Source organism: Charadrius vociferus, unplaced genomic scaffold (assembly GCF_000708025.1).
Source record: "Charadrius vociferus isolate BGI_N301 unplaced genomic scaffold, ASM70802v2 scaffold472, whole genome shotgun sequence".
Classification (NCBI taxonomy): Eukaryota; Metazoa; Chordata; class Aves; order Charadriiformes; family Charadriidae; genus Charadrius; species Charadrius vociferus.
This window is the reverse complement of record NW_009647735.1, coordinates 1,499,707-1,524,367: the sequence shown is the minus strand read 5'-3', so window position 1 is coordinate 1,524,367 and position 24,661 is coordinate 1,499,707. Positions and strand designations below refer to the sequence as shown.

General features: G+C 36.5%; 1 protein-coding gene across 1 annotated transcript; it reads right to left on the bottom strand.

Annotated features, from left to right (window-relative positions):
• Window positions 1–10,932: 10,932 nt before the first annotated feature.
• On the bottom strand, window positions 10,933–22,690 carry APOOL (apolipoprotein O-like). The gene is made up of 8 exons (XM_009881774.1): window positions 22,508–22,690; window positions 21,852–21,971; window positions 20,236–20,290; window positions 19,211–19,309; window positions 16,838–16,929; window positions 15,063–15,149; window positions 13,235–13,391; window positions 10,933–11,327 (listed from the first exon to the last, which is right to left on the bottom strand). Exons 1-8 carry the CDS (start codon window positions 22,688–22,690, stop codon window positions 11,230–11,232), a joined length of 891 nt encoding a protein of 296 aa, XP_009880076.1. The 3' UTR covers window positions 10,933–11,229.
• Window positions 22,691–24,661: the final 1,971 nt, after the last annotated feature.

Genomic DNA, 24,661 nt, shown 5'->3' with positions numbered 1-24,661 from the left:
AATGCATTCTGATTGTCATGCTCTTAATTACTGTTGATTTTTTCTCTGTTCCTCCCCAAAAAATTTTCTAAAAATACTTCCTATAAAAAGAATGTATAAATTTTTTAACCCATATACCACATATTTCTTCCTACTGAAAAAGAACCAAACCATCTTACTAATTTAAAATTTGTCCTTCTGACATTGACAGATTGACTCAAAATGATTCAAATCCACCAGAATACCTAGTATTTCAGTTGGAATTAATATGGTTGCAAGCTTTTTAATGTACAGAAGCACGGAATAAGAGGTGAAAGCAAAAGCACCATGTCTTACGTTTTAAAGCTTCTTGTTCACTCAGCAAATTGCTGGCCACGAACAGAATGAAAGGCAAGACTTTAAGAATGGACATCCTGAAGTCAATTGTGGTAAAAGACTTTTTCTTGCAGATTTTGCTAGCAGCAGAATGCACTCTCCTTTCTGCTACTAATAGTTACTGTAGCAAGTCAAGGATCATGGATTTTGAGCTCGTTTACAGCATCCCTGTCTAGAAAGAATTACTAATTAACTTATAACAGATACAACTCCCTGCTAACTTCTCCAGCATATTTTCTTTTATGACAACTGGGTAGTTCCATAAAAATGTCTCCTGCTATTTCTGAATTTTTTAATACATATGCAAAGTATTCCTTTAATGACATAACTTTCAACACACTAAGGTATCTGTCACAAGCGTTTACCTGCTATCCTTTTAGGGTTAGGCTACTTTTTAAAGATAATAACCTTTGAATGTATTTGAAGACAAAGTCCCATGAATATACACTGTTTTTAAAGACACGTCAAAGACATGAATCAAGACTATAAACATGATGATGAAAAAGGTTAGTATCGGACTGGTCTTAAGATGTTTCTGCTCCTAGAACAAACGAAGTCCTGCTGCAATAACTATTGCTACTCTGATTGCTACGCACAGCTGCAGCACACAGTATGTTACTGACACCCCTCCCTTCAACCCCCAGTTCATTTGATTACAAAACATGGTTGCAATCTGTTTGCATTTTTCATCATTTCCTAATTTCCAATCTCATGATTTTACCAAAACTTCTCCCATAGTTTGGCACAAAATATTACACATATTCTTCCTCATTATTGCCGTATGTATTTATGCATTTTCAAATCAAATTCTAAAAGGAAATTAAAACTAAAATTTCTCTACTGAATAGACGTAACTTCTTACACTGTCCCAATTTCTCTGAATCTGTTTTCTTTTTGCAAATGTGGAATTACACTGAGATTTATTTCAGTTAAAACTGCAGCTTTATTTAGATATTTTTAATCTTCATATACAAAGCTAAAAAGATGCCTGTTCTCTGCAAATAACTGCACCAGATTCCAGTCCCAATTATAATAGCTGAATTTACTACAGCTGGAAGTGAAACCTAAACTTACTTCATAGCACGCTTCCCCCCACCCCGATCAAAACATTAATGAATATAACTTATTTTCTTTTGGAGAAGGTAATTCTTAAGTTAAAGCTAAGTAGACAAGGACTTCAGTATATTCTCGCACCAAGCCAGAACATTTCTTCGTAACTAGGAGAAATAAATATTTCAAATCATAGTGTTGACTACACCATGACTACTACTTGCAACTTAATGATAATTCTTATTAGGATTTTGCAGGTGACCCAAATCAACTCTGTTTCATTTGTGATATCTAAACGTAGCACAAATGAAAGTTATAATTCTCTTTCAGATATATTTTTTAAATAAAAAATTCCCCTTGGCAGGTAGGGAATGAACGATTGGAACCAGATGGAGAAGCTTTGATAGGAAAAAACCCAAAACATCTAAGTTTCATTTTAAGAGTATACCTTCGATGTATATATATCCAACTGGAAAGAGCCAGGCTTTGATGTTTGCACCATGAGCTGTTTTCAAATTTGCTCAGCAACACCTCAGGACTGTCCTGAAATTCTGCATCTTATCAAGGAATCACAGGGAGGAAGACATCGTAGACAGGAATGTGACATCTTTTCCCATGGTATTGTCTTCCCTAGATCACTTTTTAAAGGCTTACTAGAATCTTCCCTGTTCACCATTACCAAAGTGAGCATCCATCCCAGGTACTGCTGAAATATTTTGTTATCATTTATACTGTTAAAACAATTCACAATGTTAGTTAGGAATGTAAGACGTGTCCACAGCTCTCACATCTCAACCAAAGCTGTTTGTAATGTGTAAATACCGGAATGAATTAAGATGGCTAAATTAAAAAAAGGAAATCTCTTGACGTTCATAGTAATTAAACTCTTCTTACCTCTAAAACCCATGATTTTCTGACCTATAACTTGCAACAATCTTCTAAAAAGGTAATGAAAGCTGTATTAATTTGAGACTTTGGAATGGAAAAAAATAGAGAAAAACACCAGAATATGTAACACAAGAAACTGTACTCAGCTGGCAGGATAAAGACTGTTTTGCTGACCTCCACCACATTTTTAAGCCTGCTATGGCTCCACATACAGCTTGCAAATGATAAACTACACATCAAGATACATAAACACAAACCAGTGACACAAATATTTGGTGTTAGAACCTAACTGTATACTTAAAAGCAGTTAAGTACACTTCCACACTATTTTGGTTTTTAGTTGACAATGCTACTATTTATATATGATGCCTATAAATGAGTTCTAAATCACCAACTATGTGGTTGTATGTAGACTGAACACAGTATTTCTTAAGTAATTTTGTACAATAGTAGAGAAATTGTCCTGCTTTGTAGTAACATCTGTTTTCTGCATCAACACTTCCTGGCTATTCTGCTTCCCCCGAACTTGAGAAAGATGAAATTATAAAGGGATTCTCCTGTCCCTCTCCTTTGGAAGGTCTTTCCATTGATATACTACTACATGCAGACATCTAAGCTCACAGTAAAGGGTTTTGTAATTTAAACTCACCAAATTGTGCTGAGCTGTCGTTTTGGTCTTGGTTCAGTCAAGAATGATTGACTTAAAACCTGCTTTACGCAAACTCAGCAAGCATTATCAATTACAACATACACTAGTGATAGCTAATTATTTATAATAGTTCATACCAGAAACCTTATCAAACAGAAAAGATTCCAAGTGCACAGTCAGAGGATTATATCAACAGCCCACTGTTTGCCTCAATTAATCAGTTAACCCCTTTGATGTATTACTTAATGCTGTTTTGGTCAATGAAGAAAAACCCTTATTTCATTATAAATATTACCAATTAAAGCAAAATAAAGAACCGTAAATGTGTACAATAAGCATTTAATTTTACAAATTAAATAAATGTACCTAGAGTGCAAAACTCCTCTAGGGAAGGAGGGGTTTAACAAATACAGCTAGAGAGGAATTTGTTTCTCCGGTTACTCTATATCCTGTATTCATTTGCAATAGTTCTAAATATGAGCAAAATCCACACAAAGGGAATGTGCACAGTAATGTTACAGTCTTAGATCAAGATAGGAAACACAAAACGGCACGTGCCACAACAGCAGCATTTCTTTGCTGTTCTTCATCTCTTCTGCACTGGAAGGGATGTATTTGTTAGGGCTTTTTTCCCTAAAATGTTTATTTACTCAATGTCAGTGCTGATGTGCCCTGAAGACCTCCCACATTGACTCACATTGCTGAATTGTTTTTCCAATATAAAAGAATCTATGCAAGTTTACCTGCAGATGACTGGCATCACAGTATTTCTCCATTTACCTAATTCCACAAAGGAAACTCCTACAACTTTTCTACTCCTTACACAACCATTATTTTTTTAAGTGTTGAGACAAGCCTATTCCTCCATGCCAATGATTTCAGAAATTGTGAGACTAAGGGAGAAGATAATAGGAGAAAGTAACAGAGATCCGAACAAGATGCTGAACACCAAATCTCTATTATTTAATCTCATTCATTATTAAAATATTTTCTCTTATTTATTTCCTGGGCAATTTCTATAAAGCTACGAGTAAGCTAGATATCAAGAGTCTGCTAAGACACACTTGGTTTTTAAAGTGTTTTAATGGTCTTAAATATATTTGTGACAAGCAGGAAGCTTTTGAACCCAGGAGGAATGTGGTAGGGCACAGGAAGAATATAAACTTGGAAGAGTCTGTCTGGGTGGGGGAAGTAGCCTCAGCTGCTACATGTACTCTGACCATCAGCCGGAGCCAACTTACAAACCAAGTTAAAAATGAGAGAAAGGGAAAGGAGGACTTCTCCATCCTTTTGTTTGAGACTGACTGTAGCTTCAGGAAGGTATGCAGGGCGCACTGGTCCTGAAGCTAACTAACAGGGATAAGACAGGAGCTAAGAAGGTATACTGTAATCGTATGCATCTACCACAAAGTTTTCTTGGTTAACTTTTCTCTTTGGCAATCGGGTTTCCTTTCCGAGAAAAGAATAGAAAATACCCCTCGGGCAAGGACGAATGGCAACAAAAGGTGACACCTTAGCACACCACCAAACTGTCAGCTTGCCTTTTTATTATTTAAAAAGTCTTTTAAAACTTCTCAAAATTCACTGCACAACAAGATCCTGAATATGTGATGGCATCTATGTGAATGATTTGTCATCCTGAGGAACTATAGAGGAAGAAATAGGGATACAGCCAAAGTTTGTGAAAGATCAAGCGCGTCAAAGTTTAAGTTAGTGTAAGCATTGGTTTTTAGGATGGTGCCCTTGAAATTTCTCCATAACTGATAAAATCCCACCATGGATTTCTTCATTTGACAGGAGCTAGCTGCTTATGAAAATTTGCCAAACGCAGTTACGTTAACAGCGAAAGGTAAACTTTAACCTTTACTTTTGAAAGGATAAATAATGGTCTGGAAAGATCAGTGCCTAGCAAGTTCTTGAAAGAGCACTGCTTTGGCCGAAAGCCCAACAGCACTTAATTTTAAAGCAAACGATAACAATAAGACTGATTCTTAACCCTGCCAGAAGATTGCTTTACAAGAGATCCCAGAATCACACCCACAAGAACAGAGAAATTAAACATATACCTCAGCAAGAAAAAAGAGTGTCATCCTTGTTCAGCTGTAACATACGTGTAACGTACCAGTTCACATGCATGCTTTGTTCTCCTAGTTGACAGGGAATTTCCCCGCTGGTTCCAGCTGCTGAGTGCCAGTACTTCAGGTTGTGTGATACACAGAACACTTTTACCTACGGCTTTTAAATTTGATTGAGACAAAGATGCAGAAATGTAATTTGCAGTTTTCACTTGAGTGAGATGTTCTAATGAAGCAGATTACAAAACCCAACCTATTAACTTTCTGTTACACTGCTGGCATTTTATTGACTGCAACAGGTTTGGACTGCAGAGGCTGCAGAGGTTTCTCTTTTTAGTGCGTACTTAGGTACCAGCAAGTAAAATCAATGCCAACAGGCCTAAACAGCTGTTAGCTTTATTATTTCACAGCATACCCATTTCTTTCTGTTAATTATCTTAGTTTCTGGAACACAGCAAAATCAAGTGGAAAGTTATGCATTCTACAACTACAGTCAAGGCAGACTACACCTAGACTAATTTTATTTCCTCAAATAGAGGGCCATAACTAAAGCAAAGTTACTGACCAACATTAATGGTGGAAGCCGGTCAACTGCTCATTAGCTTTAATATTAATTTCAGATCTGCTTCAAGACAGCTTTGGAGAACAGTCTTTCTACTGCTGTTGTGTTGCAGAAGTTCCGAGGGAGGTGCAAACAGAAAGCAATCTACATATTTCTTAAATATTGATATTAGTACTGCTAAAAATAAAGCACAAAAAAAAGTTACCTACACTTAAAACCATGATAGCCTCAGTTTAGACCTATTACCTGACCACAGCAAGGGAAACACACAGAATTTGTTTCAGTAAAAGCAATCTCCTACAGCCTGTAAACAAAAGGGCAAAGAACTAATTGCACCTTGAATAATTGTGTTCTGACTCTGCCCCACAGTAAACTCAGAACTCCCAACTGCACATCCCTTTCACCCCTTTTGAGTCAGTGATGAAACTTCTATTTCCCTCTCCTTTCTCTTCTCCTTCTACAACTTTTAGTATGTACTGATATATTCATTTTTTGCAACACAAAATAGATCTGGCCATTAGACTTCAAAATGTAAAGAAGTTTCTTCAAACAAAAAAAATGAGTGTAACAACAAGGTTTTCCAACTTCTTAGCATTTCAGTTGGGTTTGTACACTTGCGCTGGTCTACAAGAGCACATCAATACTGTGGCAATATAAATAACATGCTAACTTCTAGAATGGTTTCAATTACAGTCTTTCTTGACTGTAGCTTACAATCAGCACATATCTGAGCTTTGCTTCTTAGAATCTGTGCAAATTAAAATAAAAACTACACACAATCTAGTGCATACAAATGCTATACTATACTACTTTCTTTTTAGATTTAAAACACATTTTCTGTATTTGCATATGAATCAGAAATATCCCAAACTTTCACTACAAGATAATTACACTGATGCATTAAAAACTCTTTACAATATTTTTAAAGTTATTTGAACATCATAATGATAATTTGCCATTAAAATAGTCACATTACTTATTCACGCAATTTTTCTTCCTTTAAGTAGTTACACTGTAGGTTACATCATGTATTAGATTATTTATGACCCTTGGATTGGCAAATTACTTTACCTTGAAGATTATCAAGGAGCCAGGCTGAGGTAAATATATTTGCCATCTGCCTTGTTCTTTAACAGTATGTGTCATTCCTCCAGTATAGATAAGAGCCGTCTTTTTCCCAAGTTCTGATCTACAGTATTATTTAGAAGAAATTACCAAGAAAGGAAAATGGAAGCACTTCTCAAAATTTACGACGCACAAAACAACTGAATGCTGAGCATTAATATGTCCTGCATGTTACTTCAGTGATTTCTTCCAGGAATGGATGTTTCAGTACTTCAGGGGTGAAGTTTTTTCCCCCCAACATCAGTGAAACAGGAGTGTCTTAGTCATGCTTACCAATTAACTTTTAAAATGTACTTTAGAGAAAAGGAATTGACAGTTTGTCCTACAGATGAGACAACATACAAAAACCTTAATTTTTAAGAAGTATCTTATCACCCTTTATTTTCAGGTGCTTCACAAAGATATGAAAAAATAAAGTATCACAATCAGTTTTATGTAAATAAAAAATTAATATCAACAAGTTCTGAATCTCTATATTGAATACAATCATCATAAATAACTCACATGCCTTAAATTAAACTATTTCTATATTATAAAATATCATGTGACGCAGTTCTTTAAGACATTGGATTTTTCAAAAATATATAACTTACATCATATAAAAATTACAGTATACATTCTTACTTTTATTATGTTACTGTATTATTGCATTATGAAAGAAACTTTAGGTGACTATTAATGATACATTTGAGAGGCAAAGAGTTTCACTATAAATTAATAAAACCATGTCTTGCAATGCAACTTCTGTGTACTTACGTTAATTTTTCACTGTTTAACAGATTTGAGTAACTGAGTCTGAAACCTTAAAGTGATCAAGTCAGGGACATGTATTTAAAATGAGGACTCGCAAGCATGGCATAATGTAGATTTGAATTTGCTTTTTTTAAAGCCATTGCATAGCACCTTTACTATGAATTATTAAGAGAGAGATGTAGCTACAGTTCTTCGTACTTATCTGGAACAAGCGATCTGTAGAGTATTATATAAAACGCAGAGGTTCAGATGTCTGAACTGAAGAGGGCAGGCACCTATTTAGATTTGACAAGAAACACTTCACAAAATGGCAGCTGAGTGAAAGATGCGCAGTCAACATTCCAGTATTTGTACTAGAGAAGATAAGTAACCCGATTTGTGCTGCCTTCATTTCAGCAAATACATTCCAAACTTCTCTATAATAACCTGCATCTTCTTTGGTACCTCTAGAAATTTTTCATCATGTGTATCAGATGAGTGGACAAGATGATGACTGACTAACAGAAGTTTACGTTAGCAAAGAACTATTACAATATATCATATTCCAGATTTTACTAAACAATTCCTTCCCGCTACTAATAAATCTATGCTCCAGGACAGAGAAATACCAATTGAGAGATTGGTTATGGTCTTTCTGGAAGCAGAGAACACACCCAGACAGGATACAAAACTTTCCATACTTTTTTGTCCCGTTTTCTTCAGCTGCAGATAGGGAAACAGTTGTCTTTAGCTATACCTGTTTCAGTGCCAAAGCTCAAGCCTCTAATTTTAGTTGCAGCTTTTCAACCGTGAAACAAAAACTGCTAATTTTAGTTGCAGCTTTTCAACCGTGTGGGGATATGAAACAAAAACTGTTGATAGAAAACAAACAAAAAATTACCCTGTCTTGTAGAGAAGAATGAAAAAGAGAAATCTCAACTGACGAAAAAGCTAAACTAAAAAGTAACAGTAGCAGGCAAACCCTGTACTGGAATAAATCTGTGCTGACTTACTCCTCTCATCCACCAAGAAGAAATGACACAGGACAGAGATACCATTTTATGAGCTCTAGAACTGTACTCCTCATACTGTTCATTCATTAAAGTGGGTAGGAGTGATAATTTTACATTATGTCCCAGAAAATGTATCTAAGACTTCTGAATGCTGATTTAACCCTGAGGTATATTTCTATTACAATTTTGCCCTAAGTGGTAGTTTGAGATTGAAATACAACCTAAGGATAGCTTTGTGTATCATGTCCATTTACAGCATGAACTTGTAAAATCAGGTTGTAACACAAACTGCTTGCACGAAACATGTTATTCTTGATTGCCTAACCACCAAGGAGTCCAAGGTACCTTTTGCAGACCAGACACTTTCATTTGTATCATGAGATTTGAGTGGTAATGCTCTAAACTATTGAAGGGACCAGACCAGCTTTTGGCACTGCAGGTAGATGGGCAGTCTTTTAAGGCCCACTCTTGCCTGGAAAAGGCAGACATCCTTGTTCCTTAACAGCTACCCAAGGCAGCTGCTCTCTCTGCTTCCAGAAGACTAATTCCTGTGCACAGTCTTCCACTATGTACTGAAAAACGTCACCACAGTAAACCCCTACAAAATTCATGCAAACCTCCATCGCCTTACCTTTCTTGTTGACTTGTTGTCGTAGCGTATCACTCAAAGGACATAAGTTAGAATTTAAATGGAATCTAGGAGTAGAGCAGATGGTTTTTCCTTTACGTTTTTTATCCAGAATCTTATCAAAGGGAGATAGATAATACAGTTTCTGCCATCAGTCTTGCACTTGAAAATGATCATTTCTTCACCATTTTCACTTCCTGCCTTACATCTTCATCTGTTTCCCTGGAAATGGTATATGAAGCCAAGATACCTAATTTTTCTACTCCTGTCTCTGTGATGGAACACTAAGTGTGTCTTGTCCAGGAGGTCTGTGAAGATTGATTTAACATCCTCTGATTGCTGCCTGATTTCTGACAGTTTCCTGGGCCTTAAGAGATGATTAAAGAAACAAAATACATTAAATTCTAAGCCAACTGTCCCAAGTAAGTTTAACAATAGAATTCTTCTTCTTTAAACTTTGTATTTACTGACTACACCTTCCGTTGAACTCTGTATAACAAAGTCCAACACTTTGCCTGAAATTTGCATTCTTATCTGCAAACTTATCTGTTTCTGAACCATCATAAAAGCCTTATTTATTCTTTTGCTCATTCATCATTTGTCCCTTGTGCACATTCCATAGTGCAGTATTCCCCTCGCAACTTCTGCTAGTCCCACAGTGACACTAGGAATATTGTTTGCTTGTATTTCACTAGCCATCTGCCTTTGCATTAGCAGCCTTAGAAGAAGGAATCAGGTTGTGAAATCTCTTCTCATGTAGAACAGGAACGAATATCCCTTCATCCCAGTGCTGAGAATACATTTATATGAAGCAGCATTTCTTTTCAGGTTTAAGTCTTCCAACCAAACTGTCCATTTGTTCTTGCTTCACCCCCTCGACTTTACAACACAGCATGTATTTTCATTAATTGAAAGATAACAGAATTCAACAGATCAAGGGACAAACTACTAGCACGGTGTCCTTTTGCAGTTTATATCCTAGGAAAGTGCCACAGTAGACAGCAATGAGATTAACTCTAGGCAGCAGGCTGATTATCACTGTGTACTGATAATGAATTGCACTTTGTTCAAAGACAACCACCAGACCTATTCCAACCCTTGGAAGAGTGTTTTGAAGAGAAGTGGAAGACAAACAGAAGTCGAGTGATAATACACAATAAAAGCAGTGTTTGAAAGTTTCATCCTAGGAAACTTAATCAATTTCTTATTTCATTCTTATGGAAAAAGACAGAATTTCACAGAAATCCTACCAAGATCAATAGGTATTGCATACAAAATTCTGGGAGGAAAAAGTTGGCTGCCTATTAATTACTTCTGCATTTTTAATATTTGTCAGCACTTTAAACCTTGAAACTACAGGTTTCCAACTTCCTAAACATTGCTAATACTGTTTGAATTTATATCGAATGCATCAGTTTCATGGATTAAGCAATTTGCATACAGTTCTTCAAAGTATTAGAAGTAGGTGAAAACTAATGCATAGTCTATAAAGGATGTTTTAGGTATGAGTTGTGCATTTTTTCCCAACTTAAGTGACTTTTAAATACACAAGAAGCATGCAGGACAATAAGTTGTTTCCATTCACCTTTGTGAAAGAGGCAAACAACAACAAATGACTTTGCAATGAAAAAAAGTGACTTGTTTATACAAGCATTAAAGATAATGCTATTCATGTGATACAACAACCAACTTTTTAAGGGCACTGATCAGACCAATAAGAAGTTGCACTTCATTCCAGAGCTGAAAGAAAAAAGACAAAGAAGCCTGTGCAAATCCTATCCATCACATTCTTCTTTCAGATCAATGAACATCTGAGCCGAAGTATAGAGATATGTTTCCATTTTCAAATATCCTTTGTGAAGTGACATTTATTAACAAGCTTGGCACAGAGAAACCTCTTCATGAGAAGACACTGACATTTTCTCAGTGTCTCACTAATGACACTGACAATGACTGAATTCTCACTGCTTCTAAGTAGTGAGAAACAAAATATTCACTGAACAGAGTCACGTAAGTCAGTAATACAAATTGGGATATAAGAAGATACCTGATTAAATTATACCTCACAGAGTATGTATTGCAAGGATTATTCCTTCCCTTCTTCCCTCCCCCTTATCTGGCATACTTTGCAAAGATTTGTAAGCAGATTTGTCTTAGCTTCTAGTACTGTACATATCCACATCTTCTGGGCTGGACTGACCATGGTCCATAAGTTTTGGATCAGGCTTAAATTTTGGTGTCTTCACTGTTCCTGTTGGAGATATTAAAGAAATTCAATTAAAAAATACATATATATTTGAGCTGGAGAAAAACAAGATTATTAACACATTTTGAGAATTACTGTATTACCAAACACTTACAAAAGATTAAAATATGTATCACTTGCACAGTTTTAACTAGAGCATACAGGACGATGAAGGCATGTTGTAATCACTAGCATACAGCAATGGATGGAGAGCACGTCTTCCTCCTAATCTCTATACTTTAATACTAATTCCTGAACACAGCAGGGTGAGAGAAGATATAGTGATGCTTTGCCCTAAACATGGAAAGGAAGGCAAAGTTTGGGACATGGAAAAAAATCCCCAGTCTTTCTTCCTCCACTGCTCCCAGGAGCAGAGCTGTCTCCCAAAGCCAACTGAATCAGTATCTTTCCTGAAGCTGCTGCCAGATGGCAAGAATTCCAAATTAAGGCAAACACTCTTACCTAGTTTCACTTCATGACTTCCAAAAACAATGAACTGAGTTTAGGAAGATGCTGAGCCCTCACACTCATCCTGAATGACAATGCACAAAGACTGACATATTTCATGATACTGTAATTCAAGAGAACCTGAGAGAATAGACAGGCAGGTTTTCTAGGACTGTGTCCCCTACTACTAGTCTGCTTCTTTTCCAGCTACCTTAGTTGGTTTAACAAAGGGTGCTCTGTTCTCCTGAAAGGTTTGCCCCATTTAGACTAGTGAAAATAAACATCTCTGACAACACAGATTAATTTAGGGCATGGACATTTTTGGCTGTATTAGGGACATAATCTAATTCCACCCATGAAAGCAAAGACAGAAGATACCTATATACATAAAACCATTAAAGACAGTCTGGCATGGAGCAAATATGAAAAAAGATCAAAGTATTCCACAAACTAAATCAGAGAAAATACAGAGGCAAAGCAAAGAAAGGTGTGAATGTATATCACCATGAAAATAAAGGGGAATAAAAAAATTAAAAAGCCCATCCAAATATGTTTTGTCTGCTTTCCAGAAAAAAAATATTCTGGTAAAGAACATGATAAAAAGGAATTAAGCAAGTAAAATTTTCTCAGTAAAATTCAGAAACTGCTCCTACAAAAGTTATCAATATTTTAAAGCAAATTTAGTTCTCCTTTAATAGGTAATTCCACTGTTTCTCTTAGCAACTGGCCTATCAAAATATTTATATGTAAATATAAATATTTACTTTATTACTTCATTTACTTTTATAGGTGTCCCTGCCCATGGCAGGGGGGTTGTAACTCCATGATCTTCAAGGTCCTTTCCAACCTAAACCACTCTATGATTTTATGAAATATGCTGTAACATATCATGTTACATGATCTAGTCAATTGTCTCAAACCATTTAAGATGCACAAAGAACACCACTGCAAAATACCTAGCAAAATATAATCCAATGATTCATTTGTCAATTACATATTCCTCTTTTACCAGTATCTGAAGATATAGAACCCATACAGAGAAATGAACAGTAATTCAAATTAGCTATGTTCCCAAAAATTCAGCGGTAATCCTTTAAATTACAGTTATGGTATTCAGACAACAGAAAGATAATTTAAAGTAGGTATTTAACAGAACTAATTGACGATATCATATCATGGCTAACAATATGAGACATGGTCCACACCGTATGGAATGAAAGAAAACATTCTTGAGAGAGAAAAACAAATATGTAAGAATTCTGATACTGTGACAGGGTCCACAGTGAGAAAATGATCACCTCCCTGAGGCTCTGAAGTATATATAAGAATATATTGTACACACTGTCATTTAAGAATAATGTGCTATGACAGTCTGCTCCATTTTAAAGCAAGGATAACTACAAAATTAAGTCAAGTAATTGGATTTGCAAGTTGCCCCGAGATTACACTTGAAACATTTAATTTACCTGATGAAGGCACTGGATCTTTATTATTCCAAGACTCTACTGGAGAAGATTCTGTTCTGTTAAATGATCTTGGCTCAATAGCAGACTCAGATTTTGTACTAGAAATTTCCTTCTTTTTCTTGTCTTCTTGCGTAACCAATTTTGACTCTTGCGGCAGCTGTGAACCAAACATTAATAAGAAAAATACATGCACGTGGGTATGTGCTTAATACATTACTGCAAAATAAAGCTTTCAAGTCTGAAAGCTTATCTTTTATGAAATTATTTTCAGATATGACATCATACAATGATATTCAACTAGTAATGTTAAAGTCAGCTGTACGCAAGGGACACAGCTGGAAAAAATAAAATGCATGAACGAACCCCACAGTTTAGATACAGTAACTTCAGATTCACCTGTAAGGAAATTTACTTTGTCGCAAGTATATACTTAAGCCTGATATTGTTCTTTCACCTGACACCTTCAAAGGACTTCACAAGGAAGTCACTGTTCATTTACAGATGAGGAACCTATAGTCCTACACAAGACTGAAACAGCATTTAGTTTTTACAAAACACTTACCACCCTTAGTTAACAGAAGATGGAAAGACAGATCATGATAACACCCTAGTAATGAAAAAAAACCCAACTGTTTTGGGAAGAGGCTTCACTCGGGGAAAAAAATACAGTGAACAGAAACTGTCTTTACCGCATCAATTCTTGTTTCGCTATCAGTTTAATGACGTTTATCTGAATCTCATTCTCAAAATTCAGCATTCCATTTGCGCTCCCCAGTGGAAATAAAAGGTGAGGACTGTATAGAAATGACGACCAGAAATTTAAAGCAAAATACTTCTAGATGTTAATAAGACTGAGAAACTTTTATTTTCCTTAAAAAGAGAAAAAAAAAAAATATCACTGTGCAAAGCTGAAATTTTACTCGGGCAAGTACTACTTTTGTCAGGGGTTTTTCAATTTCCACTGGAGAAAAACCTTTTCAGGTTGCAGAAACAACATGCTTAATTCTGGGATGTACTAACCCAAATTCCATACATAATTTACAGGAGGTTAATATTCCACTCTACTTAGTGCTGGCAAGGCCTCAGCTGGTTTACTATTTCCTATTTTGACCACCTCACTTAAAAACAATCAACAACACAAACGACATACAACCCCCCTAAAAACAGAAAAAGGAGAGAGAGAAACTACAGAAAGCTCAGAGGAGAACAAGAATTACATAAGAGTTAGAAAGCCGGCTCTATAAGAAAAGGTTATACTATGGAGAAGATCATATAAAAAACTATAGATTTTCCATATGTAATAGGTCAATATAAAGAGGTTACTGACCATCTATTCACTATGGCTGCAATGAGGACAGGACAAGAAAAAAAAAATCAGACATGGACAATTTATATCACAGGGTAATTAAAACAGACTACCCGAAAGGGTTGTGGAATTTCCTTCACTGATATGTTTAAGAATAAGCTAGGTCACACCTACGGTAATTCTGTCTCTCTTTACCTTAAATTCAGTGGTCTGCTTAGGACCAAAGCTTGAATCAGAATGCATTATTTTTATCAAGATCAAAAATGAGTTATAAGAGAAACTCAGTCTTGTCTTGTGCGTGTATTGCGGGACTACATAGGGGATGTCAGTATCTATTGGTCTGAAAGGCATAACAAATACGACATCAATTAAACACTGAAGTTATAAAAATATCAGAGGGGTTTCTGTGCCTCACAACACAATTAGTAATCTTAAACAGTATTAGCAGAATAGTACTTGACCTTCAAATTTACTTTTTCTCCCTTTGAATTTATGAGTTACTCATTACTTCAGAAAGCTTACCTTTGTGACCTCTTCATTTTTCGCCCATAGTGACCGCGCAGCTTCATAGGTTTGATGGCTTGCAGAAATTAACTTTTTCCCTGTTACCTGTGTTTTCAGACAAGTGTAGTTTAATGACAGCTTTAAAAATACTAAGATACATAAACCACTCAAATGAAATGCATCTTATTTGCACAAGAACATGCTTGACCCCATACTGAGACATTTCGATCATTTGCTATTCAAAATCTAGTGCCTAGTTCTCTTACATCAAGCAAATCCTAAATAATGTTTAAATTGGTATTAGAAATCTGCAGGTAGCATTCGCGCGCTACATCCACCTACTCAAAATGAAATCAAAACCTAATGAGCAAACAGTGTTTTGGCAATGTTATCACAATAGATAGGAGCAGCAGTTTTAAAGGATCCAAACTTGTCTCACTGTGTTGGAAATTATCAAAGGCAGTAACACAAAAGGAAAAAACCCCAAAAGATGACCTGGCCCATGTCAGTGAGTAGTGCTTTGTTTTACAAAGCACCAAATCCTTCACTCCATTTTCAAAAAGTAATTTTATAATACTGCAGAAACTATGGAGTACCTTCACAACTGCTCCGTAGAAACAGAATACTTCACAGCTCAACTACAAAAAACTATGCAAAAGGTGATACATAATGTAAAGTAGATAGGAAACAACAATTTAGCTTCCTGAGATGGGAATGCTACACTGTACATTATGACCTATTAATTTCTCCATCCTCCAACCCTGACATTTAAGTCAATTATGACAATAAGCCAAGAAATCCCACTGCCTCTAGAGAAATCATAATCCTCATTGGTTTGCATATAAGAAAACCCCCCAACATATCAGTTTAGCAATAGAATATTGCCCAAAGATTTTAACCACAGTATAGATCTTCGCGATATCTTCCTATGTACTCTGGAAGTATAAAAATATCAAACAAAACCACCCCACTAAAAATAGCAACAATAACAACAGATTCATCATGATGGAAAGTTAGAGATTCAGTAATTTTTTTCAATCAGATTTCAGTATAATTTTCCACAAACCTTTCTGTCAAAACTTAAATCTGATCATTTAATTAAAAGATTGATAAGTCCTAGAACCAAACACAACCAACTAAACTAAATTCTCCTACCTCATCAATTTAACACATAAGTACAGTTTTGATACTATAAATACAAAGTTCATCAGGGAACTACGAAGAATTCTTATGAAGCAGTATGTGCTTTTCTAAATAACGAAACACTGGAAAACTATAGAGGACGAAGAGATATAGACTTTATATCCTGATTTTCAATTCACTTTTTCTGTAGAAAAGCACTGTGTGCAAACAATTCTTGCGTACAAAGTATTAAGTATAGTTCTGATTTTCTACATAAACAGTGAAGATGTATTCTAATCAGGTGAAAAACTGCAAGATGGCAGTAATTGGAAAACAAGGAATTCTAACAAGGGATACAATTGTACAGTACCTCAAAATACATATCTATCAAGTTCAGCAAGGCTTTCTTTTTTATTTACTTTTATTTCAGCAAGATAAAATAATCTTCATTTATTTGAGAAAATGAGGATTAAAACCTGAGAGGCTGCATATTTAAATTGTTATTTTATTAATTGTTTACAGTTATACAATTAACACCTGTGATGCATTATATGTTTTAATGAAGATGCATGTGAATTGAATCCTAATCCAACGACACTTAATTCAAGTGAAAAGGGAATGCTATGACTAAATTCACTGTTAACTCAATATTAAAGTTCAAGTAAACTTACCTTAGCAAATACCACTGACTGAGCTGGGTAACACACAGCGATTCCTAAAGTAGTAAGTCCCAATGGATAAGCAATTTTCTTAAATCTAGAATCTGCATAAAGCCAAATATTTCAAACAATTAGACACTAATGAAATGTAAAGCTAAAGAGTTGTATCAATTAAATGCAATTGTTTAACCCCTAACCATTGTTTACATCAAACTTATCCCCATAATGGCTGGAGGAGAGAATAGAGAGTGCGATTATAGTTTAGTACAGTCATGTTTGCAGGAGATACTGACATTCTGAACATCGTTTTCTTGAATGAGAAATAATACCAAACTAGACTTTCCAGTATCGTGAAAAAATGAGAAGAATGTCTGTGTTATTTAGGAGCTGATGTGGTTCTTCACTAGCTCCATGCGCACTCTCCTCAGGACGTAGGGAGCATTTGGAGCAGCCAGGAGCCTGGAAACTGGGGCCTCTTTGTTCAAATCTGGGAATGGCTGGGCCGGGCTCAGGTTCCTGCTTGTTGTCAAGGAGCCCCAATGACAGACTCTCAAGCCCAAGACTTTTATTTTTTTTTTTAAATCCATCCACCAAAAAGTAACAGGGATACAAGAAGAATGCTTTCACTAAGCTGCCAATATATTGATTATTAGATAGACACACACACACTAGATATTATAGATTAACATTTTCTGAACAAAGTTTTCAGGCACGTTAAGTATTATTCCTCTAATACTTATCTTGAAAGGAGAGGCAGCTATTTCTATTAAATCACCCTTTTGCCTTCAAATCTGCTGAAACCATGCCCTCCTGTGTATTCTCTTGTACCTGTTAGCCAAACGCCAACATTATAGCATCATAGAATTGCTGAGGTTGGAAGGGACCTTTAAGATCATCAAGTCCAACTGTTAACCTACCCTGACAAAACCACTTCTAAACCATGTCCCCAAGTATCACATCTACCCTTTTTTTAAACACCTTCAGGGATGGCGAATCCACCCCCTCCCTGGGCAGCCTATTCCAATGTTTAATAACCCTTTCAATGAAAATTTTTTTTCCCCAATATCCAATCTAAACCTCGTCTGACATAACTTGAACCCATTTCCTCTCATCCTATCACTTGTCACAAGGGAGAAGAGGTCAGCCCCCTCCTCTCTACAATCTTCTTTCAGGCAGTTGTAGAAAGTGATAAGGTCTCCCCTCAGCCTCCTTCTCTTCAGGCTAAACAACCCCAGTTCCCTCAGTCGTTCCTCATAGGCCTTGTCCTCCAGACCCCTCACCAGCTTTGTAGCCCTTCTCTGGACACGCTCCAACACCTCAATGTCCTTCTTGTAGTGAGGGGCCCAAAACTGAACACAGTACTCGAGGTGGGGCCTCACCAGTGCTGAGTACAGGGGGATGATCACTTCCCTCGTCCTGCTCACCACACTATCCCTGATACAGGCCAGGATGCCGTTGGCTTTCTTGGCCACCTGGGCACACTGCTGGCTCATATTCAGCCGGCTGTCCACCTACACCCCCAGGTCCTGTTCTGCCAGGCAGCTTTCCAGCCACTCCTCCCCAAGCCTGTAGCGCTGCATGGGGTTGTTGTGACCCAAGTTTGGGACCCGGCTCTTGGCCTTGTTGAACCTCATACCATTGGCCTTGGCCCATCCATCCAGCCTGGCCAGATCCCTCTGCAGAGCCTTCCTACCCTCAAGCAGATCAACACGCCCGCCTAACTTGGTGTTGTCTGCAAACTTACTGAGGGTGCACTCGATCCCCTCATCCAGATCATTGATAAAGATATTAAAGAGAACTGGCCCCAATACCGAGCCCTGGGGAACACCACTTGTGACCAGACACCAACTGGATTTAACTCCATTCACCACCACTCTCTGGGCACGGCCATCCAGCCATTTTTTTACCCAACGAAGAGTACACCTGTCCAGGCCATGAGCAGCCAGTTTCCCCAGGAGAATGCTGTGGGAAATGGTATCAAAAGCTTTGCTAAAATCCAGGTAGATTCTTTAGCATCTTCCTTCTAAATTACCTTAGTTTTCACTATATTCAGTAACCTTACCCGTTACAATTTGTCTCCAATTTCCTCCCGTACACACATTGTTTCTGAAAACCAATAATGAACAAACTCAAAACAAGTGTCCTACTTTGAATTTTCCTTGATTCCACCATTAAAAATGACTGTATAATCCTGCTCTATTAGGCCTTAGCCAGCTTCTAAAGAAATATTTAATAATGTTCCTTAAGTTTATGAGGAGGGATTTTTTTAATACTAGTTACATAGACTTTTGCCTGTGTTTCAGAACTGAAAATCTTTTGACCATTAAAATTACTACATGCTACATATTCAACATACCAGTAATGAAAATAAGCAAAAAATCCTACCTTTTCTTGCCAGCACAATGCCAGCTAAGCCTGATATTGTAATTACACCAACTTTGGGAAGAAATTCTGGTGGTGGATTCTTCAGGTAAACATAAGCATCTTAGAATTAAAAAAAAAAAAAAGAAGCAAAAAAAAAAAAAAACAGCATAGCAATTCAATATTAATCCTTTCATTTTGTTTTGCACTTAAGAAATAAAGATGGAAGTAAAATTATGAATATTCAAAACTGAAAACAGTCCAAGATTGGATTTTTTGTTAACGAATGCCTTATTTTCCAGGTGCACACTCTGCAGTCTGTGTTAGACAGAATCACAGTCCTTAAAACACGGCAGCAAAGTTAACAATTTTCCTCCTTAGATACATTTTTGTGTTTTATAAAACGTTAGTCCTTAATAAAGGAAAAGGAAGGCATAGTTTCAAGTTTTGATTTTACTGTGAGCTAATATACATTAAATGAGGCAACACATACTTTGGAATCTCCCAATATACTATTTTAAAGGAAAATAACTTATCTATAGTTTCTCACACTGAACTTGAATGCAAATACTGCTTGTAACTTGTGCTAGAATTAAGAATTTTTAAAATTAAGACAGGTTGTGGAAATTGCATCCCTGCAGATGTTTAAGACCTGTCTGGACAGAGACGTAAGCAACCTGCTTTGGCCCTGCTTTAAGCAGGTGACTGGACTAGACAATCCATACAGAGATCTATGGATCTATAGAGGTTCCAACTTCAACGATTCTGTGATACTATGATTTTAAGAACAAAACTAAAATCAAAGGAATGAGAAATACTATTTAATTGGTAATTTCTGTGATTTCAGAACAGAAATGAAACTCCATAATGAATTAACAGTGGCAGCAATTTCCCACACACACTCTTGCAGAAAGTATCCCAGTGCACTCCTCTCCTACCCTTTCCCTCTTTTACCCCCTGTAACTAGAATTTGCTGTTTCAACCATCTTTCTAAGTCGCAAGGAGAAACAACAGAAAATGCTCAATTCAGAAATATGTGACTTGCCTACCTTTTCCAAATTGAATTGAATCCATTATTCCATTTTTAATAAAGACAAAAGCATCCTATAAAAAAAAAAAAACCACCACCAAAATAAATATAAAATCTTTGCAAAATTACAGGTTTTCAGTACAAAACTACTTGGTTGATACATATGACTCAGCACAATGAGACAAAAAAATACTATGTAACTTTAAAAAAAACAAACCAGATCAGTGAACTTCTACAGAGGCTGTGCTGAAACCTATCCCCTTTTTGACTACCATGTTTATATTTTTAAAACTTCCACCCATATTTTATTTTTAAAAAATCTCTTTAATATAGTAAGGTCACTTTCAAAATTGACATCTCAGGAACAAAACTGTAAGGTGGCAAAACATGTTATACAGTTGGCATCCAGATAAGAAAATTCAATCATAAAATACAGTCTCCTCTTCCCTAGAGAGAATTACTCAGTAAAATTGTCTTTTAGTTTGCAAAAATGGTGCTTAGTTTTGTTGAAGATAAGCAATACTGATTTGGTCTAAGATAAGTGCTCAACTTCAAGGGAGTTTGCATTACTCCCTTCAAATTGGTCCATTTATTTAATTACAAGCTTTTCTGTACCCAAAAAGCCCTTCTACTAGTCTACTATTAGTATCATTGTCTGCAGATTGACAAACAAATTGAGTAAATACACATTCTTTAGAAGATTAATGAAAAAAAAATGTGATCTTGAGTTACTTCACCAAAATCATCTCTTTGCAGTAAACACAGAATTTGTACCACCAGAGGTCACTGCTAGTCAATCTCGGAAACACTCGATGATTAAGGGCATGGAAAAGTTTGATACAGATTTATAACTAAATTATTTCAGTTATGCAGTCACTAACAAAATTTTCACAGACCACTGGAATCGACATTTACAGAAAATACATGACGACATTTTGATTTCTTTGCCTTTTTCAAATACTAGGGTCTACTGTGTTTGTAAGAGAAAAATACAAGCATAAAATTTCATACTAAGAACAGTCAGGGTGAAGTTGTCATTTACCAGCAGTTAAGAGAATGGTGACAAGCAACACATTTTCTTCTATGCCTGGAATATTCAGTAACAGAGTTGTGAGGTCTTTTTGATGACTAGTTAGTAATAGCCTGCTTTAACAGTTACATTGGACGCAGCAGTTTGTCTTTCCTAAAGTACCTAAATCAGGTCTTTTAACCCTCCCTTTGGAAGCAGCTCGCTCTCTCCGTGGACTGCACCTGGAGATTCAGACTCCTAAATGCTATCAGGTTCTGCTAGCAATAATTTACCTACGTCACTCTTGCTGTAGAAATTAACCAAGAGATATTTCTGAACCTGACATTGTGGGTTGGCCTAGATCCCGTTTAGCACTGACTGAAGGGGACCTCTTTGTCTCACTGCCTTTTGATTTGGAAAAGAGGGAGAACACGCATATTTCCTGTTTTAAGCACAGTAGAAAAAAAAAAATGAGAGTAGGTTTCATTTTTGCATCTTAAATTACAGGTGTACGCTAATACAAGGAACTGAAAAAAAAACCTCCAGGATGAAGTATGCTGTTTTTTCAGTGTTTTAGTCTAGTGCTGTCAGCAATTGTAGGAAACTTTGGGGCATGTATTTCTTACCGTGCACCATCCAATATAGCGGCCGGTTGTCTGTCGTACTGAAGAAAATTGCTTCTGTAAGTGACCAGGCTGTTCTTCAATGTATTTCGATTTCAGAGGTGGTGGACAGTAAATTGGAAGCTGGAAACAAAAGCTTAACTGTACTGCACGTAGATAGTTTTGTATACTGATTTTTATTTACACTGAATAGTGTTTTTCAAGACTGCCAATCCTTAGTGTTCCTATTACAGCGAACAAAACCTCTGTATCAAATTATGCTCTTTTATGTTTACAAACTTATTTTACACAAGTGTGACTACAGGTTAATTCTTTAGAAAGGAAAACCGAAAGTATTGTATAGGTTCTAAGAAGTAGAATTACTGAGTATGACAAAAATATCTTTTATTCATAAAAAGTATGAGGAAGAATAATTGGAAGATGCATGCGTGTATTACTAGAAATTGTCCAATAGAAAAAGACTTATTATCAGTAAGTATTATTCTCTTACCTTTTCTGGCTTCAGTCTGGAAATAACGTAATAGGAGGTAATTTTTATTATCAGGTATTACTTAACTATGTATTTTATTTACTGGGCAATATAATTCAATTGAAACAGAAGAATCTGCAGAATACCATCTATTATTATTTTAAAGACTGACAAACAGTAAGATTCTTACCTGATTTGGCTTCACCAGCTGACTTTTTGATTCCTTTTCTGTTGCTGCATGTACAGTAATACATGCAAATGGCAGACCAGAAGAAACAGCTGCCAGCTTTGCCACCTGGGACAAGCAGATGAAAAAAGGAAGTCTTAATACAGAAATAAAAATTTTGCTCCAGTAAAATCTGGATTTTACCATTGTGTTGCGCTTGATCAAATACAAGATTAAACAAGTAACTTTTAAAACCTTTGAAAAATAATACTCCCTGTAGGAACTTCTTCTGTCTTATACAAAGATTTTCTCAAATTACAGTGGCAAAAAAAAAAGCAGCTAGAGGTCACTGACAACAAGAGTTTGGTCTCAAATACCAGGAAGAATTCTGTGTTCAAAGTCATGTTGATGCTTTCATCATCCCTTAGGGTAAATTAAGTTCTAATCTACTCAACATACAGGTACTCCAAGTCAATGAATGACTCTTCTTTCAGCAAAAAGCACCTCAATTTTATTTACAGGAATTCTGCATGACATCAGACAAAACGTCACCTCCTTTCCAATTCAGAGAACAGTTCAACTACTGCTTGTTTGGAATAACTGCGTGTTGACAATAAATGAAAATACATAGCAATAACTGGAATTAAGAATCACCTGTTTAGCCTTTTGAATCACGTATGTTACAATGTAAATTACAGAAATACAGGTTTGCTTATGAGACTGATGTCTACTTAGAACATTAATTTGGAAAAAAAACACCATATACTACACAAAGCTTAAACTCAAATATAGCTTCAAGTGAATATTTTTAAATGATTGCCTTAAGATTTCAACCAGAGCTGGCATTAAGCATGCTGGCATACCACATATTAAAAAAAAACTTGCCACAACATGTTGGAGCATCTGCAACTTTGGTAGATTACGGTTTCTTCTGTATCAGTAAAGACTCTTCTATTCTATTCTTTACCTGAAGCATTTTTGAAACTTTAAAAGATGTGAAAACAAGTATGAAAAACTTTCCCAGGATCTGCATAGAGATGATGGTGGTAGAGTACCAGAAAAACAGAAAAGCAGGGGAAAAAAAACAACTTGATTTTAGGAAATAACTTAAATCCCTAGCAGAAAACTCTACTATATTCTCATTGTTACCTCAGCTTTCAACTGGAAATATCCCACCATAGGAGTGTGATTTACTCCATAGCATTTAATGATAATGATGAAACCACAACGAAAACAAAGAAATGCAAAAGCAACACCCTGAATTAGCTCAGGTTGATGAGACATCAATCGCATGCAGATTAAACCACTCAAGACAGCAAAATACCAACACTTCTAAAGTAAACAGTGATCACCATAGCAAAACTTTCAGATCCTACAATCACAGTGAAACACAAAGCCAAAGGAGGACAAAGGAGGATGCTGCAATGATGAGAGCACTGTTACGAAAGAAGGGGCAAGCAGGCAATGCCAGAGCTGAAAGCTCTAGGATAAAGCTAAAAATTATTCTTCAGTTGCATTTTTTGGCATGGGGGGCTGAGGGGAGGAAGGGTTACTCATGGTTTCTCAACACTAATGGTCTTATTAATACATAGTATCCCTGCTCTTAACACACAAGGAATGTGCCACTCCCCTCTCCTTGGAGCATAAAACCTTGTCAGCATAATTATCACACCACCCTAAAAGTTTGCTAGTGACTACTACTTATTTCATGCTTTTCTTCAATACAGAAATGGCAGGAAAGCATGTAGAACTGAGTTCATTTTGCTTCGAGAAACAGAACCCCACTGCTTTTTCTCTTCAGGCCTGGCTGGTGTTACGAAATTTTTGTAAGGCAGCTATGTCAGCTGGAAGCATCAAAAAACCCCACAACTCCAGCACAGCTAGGCTAGCAAGTCTCAGCTGGCAAAGCCATCGCTGTAGGCACAATCATGTTGACCAGCAGGTGCTATTCTCTTAATTTACACTGGTGACACCCCAAAATACTTTCCCTTTGCAGGTGAAGTCTCACTGGCCTGGGGGCACTGATACAGAACTGCCAGACGAGGCCACTGGACGAAAGCTGGGGACACAACTCTGAGGAACTTGCTGGACCAGGAGTCCCAGCCAGGGGAGAAAGGGAGAGCACGACGGCCGAGACTGACCGAACATCTCTCCCCCAGAGGCTGGCAGGAGCTGTGA

Excerpts from the sequence above, each read along its gene's own strand:
- APOOL (XM_009881774.1), bottom strand. The coding sequence starts at position 22,690 with ATGGTAAAATCCAGATTTTACTGGAGCAAAATTTTTATTTCTGTATTA. Across the intron at positions 16,930-19,210 it reads CATTGTGCTGGCAAGAAAAG|ATTCTAGATTTAAGAAAATT; the intron begins GTAGGATTTTTT and ends GGCTTTATGCAG. Across the intron at positions 13,392-15,062 it reads AAAATGAAGAGGTCACAAAG|CTGCCGCAAGAGTCAAAATT; the intron begins GTAAGCTTTCTG and ends TTTGGTTCACAG.